This window comes from Eriocheir sinensis, chromosome 5 (assembly GCF_024679095.1).
Source record: "Eriocheir sinensis breed Jianghai 21 chromosome 5, ASM2467909v1, whole genome shotgun sequence".
NCBI classification, from domain to species: domain Eukaryota; kingdom Metazoa; phylum Arthropoda; class Malacostraca; order Decapoda; family Varunidae; genus Eriocheir; species Eriocheir sinensis.
The window spans coordinates 24876458-24888614 of NC_066513.1; the positions used below are offsets into that span (position 1 = coordinate 24876458).

The window sequence follows — 12157 nt, forward strand, 5'->3', positions numbered from 1 at the left end:
CTTTTCTATTACTGGATCCTGCTATCGTATGTGTTCCCTTCCACTCCTTTCATTTATTTTCTATTCCCACTGCACTCTTTGCCTCACGTCCCTTCCTCTATATTTGTTTCTATTATTTCCACCATTAATCTCTGACCCTTGTAATTCTCTTCCTTCTTTATTTTTTTTCTGACTCCACACCCTGTTTTCCTATTCCTTCCCCTCAATTCCACTTCTATCCCCGCATTTCTATTCTCCCTGACTCCCCTTCCCCGCTTTTTTCCCTATTCTTATTCCCTCTCCCCCAAAGTCACCTCGAAGCCCTCTAATCCCTGTATCCTCGCGGCCAGGTGTTGTGTTTATGACTCACCTTTGTTCCGGGCTCACCTTTCTTTACCTTCCCTCACCCTCTTGTGACGGATTACCCGCTACTAATCTCTTGTTTGTTTGTTTGTTTGTTTGTGTGCACGTATGTGTGTGTGTGTGTGTGTGTGTGTGTGTGTGTGTGTGTGTGTGTGTGTGTGTGTGTGTGTGTGTGTGTGTGTGTGTGTGTGTGTGTGTGTGTGTGTGTACTGGGGATAACATCTTTGCTTTATTGATCCGTAAGAAAGTATAAAACTAGACAAACAAACAGACAAACACACACACACACACACACACACACACACACACACACACACACACACACACACACACACACACACACACACACACACACTTTCACACACACGCACACTATTATAATAACAATTCTTTCATAATTTTCTACGTAACAATATTTTTTCATCTTCTCTTCTTTTTCACTTTTCATTTATCACTTTCTGCCACTTCCTTTTGCAACACTTCAGCTTCTTCCCATATCACTCTAACAATTCATCCCTTTTCGTCTCTTCCTGACATTTCCTTCTCTTCCCATCAGAATTACACCTTATCCTTTTCAGTTCCCTTCCCCCGTGTAACATTCCCTGCTTCACCTCCTCTACTAACAGTTCGCCTCCTCATCTATCCTTAACACTCTATTATCTCCTTGTGTACAAAAAACGCCATTGTATTCCGTTTCTTTCCCCTACGTAATTATTTTTTTCCCGTTTTTCCTGGCCCGTCATAGCACCTCACCACCTTCTTATCTCCCCCTCCCGCCTCGTCACAGGGCACGGAGCTACACCACAACATCACGGCCGGCGTCATCATCAGCAACCAGAGCCTCGTGCTGCAGAGGGTGACACGCGCCTCCTCGGGGAACTACTACTGCGTCGGCTCCAACATCGAGGGCGACGGCCAGTCCAAAGCCATACACCTCAGGGTCAAGTGTACGTGTCCATATGTTCTCTATGTGCCTGTCTGTGTCTGTGCCTATATGTTTTTCTACAGCAAAGAACGCAGCTCAAGAGAACAGATGAAAAAAGTAGATTATAAATGATTCCCGTAAGCAGATGATAGATAACTCAAATGGAAGAGGGTCGGAGAGTTATTTTGATACTCCCTTACCTGTGCGTGTGGGGGGTGAGGGTGTGGGCGGGAGTTATGTGTGTCTGGGTAAGGGTTGGGGAAGGGTACGTAGGTGTGTATGCTGTGACAAATCCAAAAAGCCCAGGAAAGCGATTACTCGTGAAACAAATCTTGCTGTGTTAGAGAAAACCAGGGAAGGAAAACAAGGGAAGGACATCGCTAGCTTGTATCCGTGTGTGGGTGTGGGTGTGGGTGTGGGTGGGTGTATGTGTGTGAGTGTGGAGGGGGTGTATGTGTGCGTATGTGGGTGTGTGGGTGGGTGTGGGTGTAGGTGCGTGTGAGTGTACCTTTGCTCGCATGTATATGAGAATGTAATCATGATCCAAGACACTATTACGACGATCTATGTGTTTTAAGCATGTTTGTGAGAGCAGAATAGTAGATAGAAAGCACTGAAACCAATGCGAAGATAATGAAAACAGTTCACCTAAATATGCGTGTGTGCCTGTATGAGTGATCGCAGAATGGAATGCAGAAGACGTCCAAACAATAAAAAAGAGATGAAAGCAATACTTCTCGAAAATCGCAAGGACAAACAGAAGCCACAATAAAAATAACTCGTCCGCAAGTGTTGGCATTGATCTTGTCACGCCATTAGCTCAGTGAATGAAAATAACGGTAGAAGAGGCAGGAGAAGGACTGAGACAAAGAGCCATTACTGTATCCAAGAAAAGGGTAAATGAGGCACACATAGATAGACAGATGGATAGATCGACAGAGAGATAGATAGATGGATAGATAGACCATAAACTGATTAAGAAAGGGAAAGAGGTAGAGAAAAGGGAGGACGGTCTTTGTCCCCTGTCCAAGGCTGTTAGTCGTGGCATTAATAAAGGGAAGGTGTCATGAACCGGTTACTTACACGCAACTCTCATGTTAAAAGAATGACTGCTCCCGCGAAGGACATGGAGCGTGAGGGTTTTGAGAATACGCGAATAAACAGAGGAATAGAAGGAAAAGGAAAAAGCAAAACAGCAGATGAAGACAGCAAGAACAAGAAGAAAAAGGAAGAGTTGTTATATATCACGTGAAAGTTATTTGAATGCTAAAAGAATGGGCAATAGAGAACAAGTAAAACACAAGAATAGAATCATTAATGAGATGTCGTGTCATGAATTAGTCGTTAGTGCGCAATTTAAATGTGAAAAAGGCTGACCTTCGTGAATTATGAAGACTGCAGGAAGGAAGCTAATAAAGAATTAAGTCTATTCAAACGAAGTGTCCCTCCGACGCCTCGGCGGCCTCTCCTGATTGGCTGGATTCTTGTCTGGTGCTCATGGGGGTTGTCTGTTATTCGCATATGCTCTAGTGCTATAAGTGTTTTTTTATGGTTTGTCTTAGCACATCTCTTATACATGATAGACAGTTTTGGATAACACTATACGCAAAATGTTAGAATTTTCTTCAACAACATAAAGTCTCAGTAAAGCTCCTGCCACATTTAGAATCAGCAGGCTGATCAGCAGAAGGTTTTTCAGCAAGACCTCCACCAGATTCCCACCAATTATTCAATTCCTACTGGACAAACAAAACACGTGTTACAAGAGGAGCGTTACCGAGGGAGTGAAGTGAAAAACTCTACGGACGCAACAAGCCGTGTTTATATTACTCTGCGGCTCCCGAGAGGGACTATGTAAACACACCGGAGCGTCACCACATGTCATAATTCACTTATTCTAGCTTCCATTTTTTTCTGTACGTTTCGGACTATGGCGCCGGTCGGCTTTCTTGGTGGGACCTGATGGTCGGGTTCAGCCCGTTATTGCGCAGGCAAGTGTTTATAGAAGCGTCATCCTGCTTAGTTCAGGCTGCCCCCCGGAGATCATCTTTGAGCTCTTTAGAGAGAAAATCTAGAGTCCAGGTTGATAGGTGGTCTTAAGGACAATATGTGGGTAGTCTTAGGCCACTCGGCGGTGACTGAAAAATCCTGGTTGTGGCGGCGGATAGGACTCGAACCCTTATCCTCCTGGACTCGGCGCCGGCACGCAAACCACTCAGCCACCGCTTCCCCATGTCCAAGAGAAAAAAATACTAAAGAAGTACTGTACATCTTGCGATAGTGAGAGGCAATGTTGGTCCCCTGATGCCACCAGTCACTAAAAGCCTTATTTACGACGACTACGTCAGCGTAATGGCAGTAAAACATGCCCCGCGCGCCCCGACCATTCGCAGAAACGTCTGGGAGGGATTTTTCCTACATTATGAAATATTATACTTTTCTTGCTTACGCGTCTGGATTCTTCCCCTCATCGTTCCTTTGTTATGGCTTAATATATATATAGTAACATGTGCTGTGATAGGGCTGATCAGCAGAAGGTTTTCAGCAAGACCTCCACCAGATTCCCACCAATTATTCAATTCCTACTGGACAAACAAAACACGTGTTACAAGAGGAGCGTTACCGAGGGAGTGAAGTGGAAAACTCTACGCACGCAACAAGCCGTGTTTATATTACTCGGCGGCTCCCGAGAGGGACTATGTAAACACACCGGAGCGTCACCACATGTCATAATCCACTTATTCTAGCTTCCATTTTTTTCTGTACGTTTCGGACTCCGCCCGTCGGCTTTCTTGTTCTGACCTGATGGTCAGGTTCAGCCCGTTATTGCGCAGGCAAGTGTTTATAGAAGCGTCATCCTGCTTAGTTCGAGCTGCCCCCATCTCTTCAGCTCTTTAGAGAAAATCTAAGTCAGGTTGATAGGTGGTCTTAAGGACAACATGTGGGTAGTCTTAGGCCACTCGGCGGTGACTGAAAAATCCTGGTTGTGGCGGCGGATGGGACTCGAACCCTTATCCTCCTGGACTCTCGGCGCCCTCAGCCATCGCTTCCCCATGTCCAAGAGAAAAAAATACTAAAGAAGTACTGTACATCTTGCGAGAGTGAGAGGCAATGTTGGTCCCCTGATGCCACCAGTCACTAAAAGCCTTATTTACGACGACTACGTCAGCGTAATGGCAGTAAAACATGCCCCGCGCGCCCCGACCATTCGCAGAAACGTCTGGGAGGGATTTTTCCTACATTGAATATAATACTACTTTTCTTGCTTACGCGTCTGGATTCTTCCCCTCATCGTTCCTTTGTTATGGCTTAATATATATATAGTAACATGTGCTGTGATATAGTTTAGGAGCGTAGTTTCCTTTTGTATTTCTTCTCTCTCTCTAGTCTTCTAGTCTGCCTTCATTTACAATATAATTTATTGGTCTATTGACAGCACCTCTTTCTTTAGGACAACTATATTTTTTTCCCCTGTCTGATCCAATTTTTCTTCCCCTTCATTTCCGTTTAAGAGTGATGGATTGCCGCTCTTCATTTCTAGACGTGAAAATAGGAAGTTAGCAGAGTAAGCAGAAACTTATTGAAGTATAAGAAGCTCTGTTGCTATGGCAAATTTGATATTACTGCCATCTCTTCTTTTCTGTAAATAATATCATTCCCTTCCGGTCAGTTTAAGACCAATAGGGTGACAACCTATACATAAGCGAGTGTTAAATATACAGCGAACACATTTTTATCGACAGGGAAGTTATGGTGACCTGTAAATAACTTCCTTTTTCTATTGCAACCATTTTTCTCTCTTCATTTCCGTTTGAAAATAACAGATCATGCCATTCAGAGCCTGGACATGCGAAAAAATACACAGTAAAAACAATGGGTGTTGTTGATATTGAATGAGTCTATCTGTTAAAGGTAAATACTCTATAATCATGATTTCCCCACTGAAGCCTTTAGTCTTTCTTTACTCTCGATTTAGAGTAACAGATTGGTTCCTTCTGTTCATAGACGTGTGGAGACTGGCAATATGTAGGTAATGAAGACACTATTCATTCAGACGCCTCTATATTCTTTTTGTTGAACGGCGCTGAACGAACTTTTTTTTTGTTCTCTGTTGCTGTTGCTCTGAGTTGCTTTTATTGCTGTAAAAAATATGGCGGAAAAAAAGTTATCATGTTTTGTCTTTGCAACTTTTGGTCTTTTTGTTTTTATTTCCGCTTACAAAATAATAAATTGGCCGCTTTGTGCCTCGGCGTGTAAAAATAGAGAATATTGATGTAGAGAAAAGGTATTATTTTCAGAGACTGCTTCTGCTTTCATGATAAATTGCAACATTTAATCTTCCTTCGTTCCCATTTGAAAATAATACATTAGTCCATTTTAGATTTCCACGTAAAGAAGAATGAGTACATATAAAACCTATGAAATATGAGTAAGTCCATTTATTATTTATGACAAACTATAATTTGCCCATATTTTTCTCAATTAAAACCTTTCTTTCCTTATTTTCGTTTAAGTATGATGGACTATCCTGTTTTGCTCCCTGACGTGTGAGGATGAGTGAATTTATAGCACAACAGTTTTTACCGATTGGACTCTGTATAAATGGCGAAGAATTAAGTCATTTTATTCCTCCCTTCTAAAACTTAAGCTGCTTTCCATTTCCTTTGAATAATATTAAATTGGGTCACCTCATGCTTGGACGTGCGAAGATATTAAGTAAACAAAGTGAACTGGCATAAATTTGATTCAGAATTCTATTGTTTTTGCTGGAAAACGTATAACAACCATTTTTTTCTCTATTGCAACCTTTAATCTCCCTTCCCTTCCGTTTAAAGTAACAGATTGACCTATTTTCTACCCACACGTGTGAGAATAGGAGTAAATGTAAAGTCAGGCAGCGCCACCACCTGCCTCCAGCCAGCCAGGTGCGAACGTCCCATTACCTCCCCTCAAACACACCTGTCTCACCTGCCCTCCCTCCTCCTCCTCCACCTCTTCTCCTCCTTATCCTCCGCCTTCTCTGTTTTCTCGACTGCTTCTCCATCTTCCTCCTCCTCCTCCTCCTCCTCCTCCTCCTCTTCCTTCCCCTTCTCTTCTTCCTTGCCTTTCTCATCTTAGTCATCCTTGCCCTTCTTATCAAAGACTCCTCCGTGCCTAAATCCACCTTTCTCCTCCTCCTCCTCCTCCTCCTCCTCCTCCTCCTCCTCCTCCTCTATCTACTACTCCTCCTTGTCATCCTGATATACTTTATAATTCTCCGTTTCTTCCTCCTTCTCCTCCTTCTCCTCCTCCTCGACCACCTGTCTCTCCTCCTCCTCCTCCTCTTCCTCTTCCTCTTCCTCTTCTTCTTCTTCTTCTTCTTCTTCTTCACGCTACAAACTAACCTGAGAACAAGAAACAACGGAAAAACAATTCAAGCAAAGCGATGCAATACCGACATCGGCAGGAGTTATTTCTCAAATAGAGTTGTTCGCCACTGGAACAGCCTTCCTGCAGAAGTGGTTAGCGCAGAGACCATCAACTCCTTCAAGAAATGCATTGATCGCCACTTTGCTGCAACGGGTGTGAACTGAACGTTCCCAAGAGTAGGTACACAAGTGCTTTAATCCTTCCCTGCAAGCCACTCCTATGGCAAACGGATTGATTAAATCACTGAACGCAGGCAGCCTAGTAATGAGCCAACAGGCTTTCTGCTGCCTGCTAGTCCATGATTCCATGTTTTTCCTCCTCCTCCTCCTCCTCCTCCTCCTCCGGCTTATTCTACCCTACTAAGACTCCTGCTTCTTCTCCTTCTTTCTCTCCAACCTGTCCCTGCTCCTCTCCGTAATCTTAAACGTCATCCTCCTCCTTCTCAACCTCTTCTTCAGCCTCTTATTCCCCGTCCTTCACCGTCCCCGCCTTTTCCTCCTCTTCCTCAATCTAAAATTAGTCTCCTTTCTCCGCCTTCCTTCCCTTCCACCACCATAATATTCCTTCCCCTTCGCCTCTTGTTCAACCACTACAACCTCCTCCTCCTCGTCCTCCTCCTCCTCGTCCTCCTTCTCGTCCTCCTCCTTCTCCTCTTCCTCCGCCACATCCTTGTCTCACGTCACAATGCATCACCCCACCTCTCTCTCCCTTTCCAGACGCCCCGGTGTGTCGTGAGCCGCACATGTCGTACCACGGCGCCGCCAGACACGAGAAGGTTAACATTCCCTGCCACGTTGACGCTCACCCGCGGCCCTTCACCTACCGATGGACCTTCAACAACAGCGGCGAGAGTGTTGAGATTCCCCAGGTAAGGAAGGGATGAAGACACACACACGCACTCACACAAAAGAAGACAATACCGGGACATCAAACATTTATTTTATACTTACGTTATACCGTCTCGTGATAGCTACGCATTACGAATTCAGTAAATAAGAGAAAACAAAGGCTGATCAGGGTGCAAAGAAATCAGAAAGAATATCAGACTACGAACAAATATAGAGTATGAATAGTACACGGTATAAAAGCATAGAGTGTAAAAGGTAATTAATGTCAGTTTTTCACGGTCGGGGAGAGGTCATGGCCAACGCACAGCCATCAAAAAAATACCCGGAATAAAACAAAATTGTGCATAAAACATTGCCCCCACTACGATGATCCATTGAAAAAGGAAATCCGAAAGAATGTATAAAAGGCCGCGACAGGATGCTAAATAAATAGTATAAAAATTAATACGGGAAAACAAACGGTAACGCGATAAAAAATAAATATCACTATCCACTAATTTCTGCCTGACACACCCTTCCCCCTCCCGCAGGACGACATAAAGGTGGGCTCGTCCAGCTCCACCGTCAGCTACACGCCCACCTCGGAGCTGGACTACGGCACGCTGCTCTGCTGGGGCACCAACGTCGTGGGCCAGCAGCGGCGACCCTGCGTCTTCCACGTGTTCCCAGCAGGTGAGTGTGTGTCTACCTGCCTAGCGGTAAGTAGGACAAGAACTCATGCAAATATAGATAGATAGATAGATATACAGATAGATAGACACCTCTCCACCCGGAATGAACCTTTCTTTTGGCCTCTCGTTTTTTGTTTTTTTTTCTTTTGCGGAGGTGCGTCTAGGGAGCCGTTTTTTGTTGACATATTTTTTTTTTCCCTTGATCTGCCTCCCTAGCTGTAAAAAAAAAATCGATAGGTAGATAGATAGACAGTTGCACATCTTATCCTAGCAGGGAAGTGACAAAGAGGATGGTATTGGAATCTCGCTGTCCTAAACTAGACACTATGGCTATAATCTACACAGACGTTGCACAGTACACAACAAACCTCATAGTCCATGCTCCAAATTATTAGGAAAGGGACGCAGGGGAAGGTATTTTTGCCTCTCTAGTCTAAACTACAGTGACAACAATATGACTTTAACTATTTACATTTTATACACAGTTCACACTTCATCAAAGCACACTATATCTACAAGGAAAGGCGAGCGAATCTATCCCTCAATGCAATACACCTTTACGTCTATATACTCGTAAATCCCACATTACGGATACTTCACACTACACCACGTAACACATACACAAATAGGCTACACAGGCGAGGATTCTGCTCTCCGTTATTCGACAGACATACAGATCATTCTATTCTCTTTATCTATCTACCTATCTTTCTATCCGTCTACCTATTTCTCACAGGGCGCCCAGACCCGGTGCACAACTGTTCCTCCTTCAACCTGTCCGTGTCGGTGGTGCACGTGCGCTGCGTTGCTGGGTTCGACGGGGGGCTGCCGCAGACCTTTACCCTTGAGCTTCGGGAGCAACACACCGACACCCTCATCGCAAACACTTCCAACGTGGTGCGTGAATGTGTGTGTGTGTGTGTGTGTGTGTGTGTGTGTGTGTGTGTGTCGGGGGGAGAGAGAGAGAGAGAGAGAGAGAGAGAGAGAGAGAGAGAGAGAGTATGTTATTCAATCTCGTTGTTGTTTGTTATACACTTTGTTGCCATCATTTATTTGTTTATTTATATATACAGTGATGAGTCGCTTTGGAATAGAGTAAATATACGTGTTTATGCTCTCTCTCTCTCTCTCTCTCTCTCTCTCTCTCTCTCTCTCTCTCTCTCTCTCTCTCTCTCTCTCTCTCTCTCTCTCTCTCTCTCTCTCAAAACCCCCTCCCTCTCCTTTCCCATTTTTCTCTTTCTCTCTCAGTCTTCATCTACCTTTTTCAACTTCTCCCTCTTTTAACTCCCCTCTCTGCCTCCCTTCCCAGGTTCCCTTCCTCTCCGTGGACGATCTTCCCCCCGGCCTCGCCTTCCGTGGTCGCGTCTACTCCGCCAACGCCAAGGGCCGTAGCGAGGTTCTACCCATACAGGTGTACACGCTCAAGGACGTGGCTGAGAAGCGGACAGGTGAGTGTGAACTTTTTCCTGGCTACCTACTTTAACTTTTTCCACTTTTTCCTTCTTTTTTTCTCCGTGAGTGTCGCTTCCCATTTTCTACGTAGGTGCTTTTCTTTTTTTTCTGTTCCTTAGGTATTTTTGGTTTCTTTAATTTCGAGATGAGTGTCTTTTTTATGCACACCTCGGGAGCTTTGTTTTCACGTGTCTATTTCAATATTAGCACCATTCTCTTTTTTCTATTTTTTTGCTGTTCCTTGTGTGTGTGTGTGTGTGTGTGTGTGTGTGTGTTCTTTTATCACACATTATTTAAAAACGAGAACTCCACCTGTATTTTTTTAATTGATTGTCTGTCCTTTGAGTGCTGTTCCGCATTTTCTATTTCGAAAGGGTATATTTCTATTTTATACTAATTTTTCCGTTCTTCGTGAGTTATCTCCTTCTCTCCTACTCAAAACGATACTTCTTGCAAATTAAATTATATACACTCACCTATTATGTACATACAACCCCTCTATACATTCAACCTGTCTATATATCCAACCTTTCTATGCATCCAACCCCTCTTTCGGCCACCTCTTTGGATTCTTTTTAGGAGCAGCGAGTAGCGGGCTTTTTTTATTATTGTTTCCTTTTTTGTGTGCCCTTGAGCTGTCTCCTATATTGTAAAAAAAAAAAAAATCCATCCATCCATCCATTCTATACACCCAATCCCTGTATACACTCAACTACTTTATACATGCAAGCAGTATATACATCCAACCAGTATATACATCGAACCACTCTATACATTCATCCACTGTATACATCCAATCCAATCTGTATACACTCAGCCACTCTATACATCCAACCATACCTTCAACCACTTCATACACCGAGCCACCGTACAAGAGCGCCATGCAGGACATCACACACTGCCGGACACCACACAAGTGAAAGCGGTTCTCTGCCTCTTTACCCGCGAGCCGTTCCGTGGGAGCATTACGCTGTTTTCCTTTTCACCTTTTCATTTGGGCGCTTGCATTACTGTGGGAGCCGCGAATACGTGCTAAAGGCTGCCGTTGCGAAATAGAGCCAAGAGAGAAAGAGAAAAGAATAACCAGCAGCATAGAGATAAGTAATAAAATCCCCGTCATATGAACCTGAGTGCGTAACAAATTAGAGAACGCAAAATAAAATACACAATAAAGAGGGAGAGAATAATAGTAGTCACCTGCGTATGGATGTGAATGAGTGGCAGAATAAGGCGAATAAAATCAGATCAAAATTGGACGCATTGGTGGGACGCTGATGGGAAAAAGGATGAAAAAGAATCCCCCGCGAATGGGCAATAAGAGTTAAAAGAGTAAAACGTAAGCGAACAAAACGAAAAAGAATATCCGGCGAGAGAGAACCAAGTGAATGAGATGAAAGGAAAACTGTGGTAGGCTGTGGATGAGCGACGGAATAAAAAGAGAATAGAAATAGAAATGCCAGCGAAGAGATGACGATAAGGCGTTTAAAGAATATAATTGAAAAAAGTTGTCTATTTTCTTCATCGCCATGCAAATAGAGATAGAGGAGCAAGACCCAAACACTCGCCACCACCACCACCTCCACCACCACCATGTAAATAAACACGATTGCCTAAGCCGATAACTGCAGGATTTCGAAACCTCTGTGGAATGAAATACCGCGGCAGGGGTAAACGTAAACAAATATATAAATAAATAAAATATAAATAAATAAACGAATATATAAATAAACTACTCCGGCACAAAGAGAGACAGACAGACAGACAGGTAGACAGACAGACATCCACACTCACACACACTTTTACAACGAAAGCGAAAGAGGGAGACACACAAAAAGAATAAAAAATAAAGAAAGCACAAAATTTAGAAGTGACAGCATGGTAGGGTGAGCATTTTAGCGTCATAAATATGGAGTAGAAGGCTCGGACTTACTAACTACTGCACACACACACACACACACACACACACACACACACACACACACACACACACACACACACACTTACATAAACATATATAAGTCCTTACCCCGTCTCTTCCCTTTCTTGGTCCTTCTCAACCTCTCCACTTTTTCTCCTCCTCCTCTCTCTTCACTTTTTTCTAGCCCCTCTCGCTCCCTTCTCCTCTATCCCCTTCTTCCTCTCCCATTCTTTTTCTACCTCTCTCTGTGTCGCCGGTCCTATCCTCTCCCTATTCTTCCTTTTCTTAGCCCCTCTCTGTCTCTCTTCCTCGTTCCTTTTGTCCTTTCTCTCCCTCTCCTCTTACCTCTCCTTTTCTCCTTTCTGCACCTTTTCCCAGCCCCAAATATACCCCTCCTGCTCCTCTATTTCCTCCTTTTCCATTCCCTTTTCCCTTACTCTCGCCGCCCCTTAACTCTAAGTTTTCTTCTCCTTAACCATCAAGCATTAGCCTCCTCCTCCTCTTCCTCCTCCTCCTCCTCCTCCTCCCACGGATACACTCACACACCTGCACGCACACCGCCCCACATAACTACAATTGAGCCCAACGTCTC

At 44.0% G+C, this 12157-nt stretch overlaps 1 protein-coding gene across 1 annotated transcript in view; it reads left to right on the forward strand.

Moving 5' to 3' along the window:
- Nucleotides 1–12157, forward strand: part of LOC126983036 (nephrin-like) — a 58767-nt gene that overhangs the window by 35650 nt on the left and 10960 nt on the right. The window contains exons 8-12 of the mRNA XM_050835474.1: nucleotides 1130–1289; nucleotides 7393–7544; nucleotides 8055–8196; nucleotides 8932–9092; nucleotides 9505–9643. Coding sequence (XP_050691431.1) covers nucleotides 1130–1289; nucleotides 7393–7544; nucleotides 8055–8196; nucleotides 8932–9092; nucleotides 9505–9643 — 754 coding nt within the window. The remainder of the gene's footprint in view (nucleotides 1–1129; nucleotides 1290–7392; nucleotides 7545–8054; nucleotides 8197–8931; nucleotides 9093–9504; nucleotides 9644–12157) is intronic.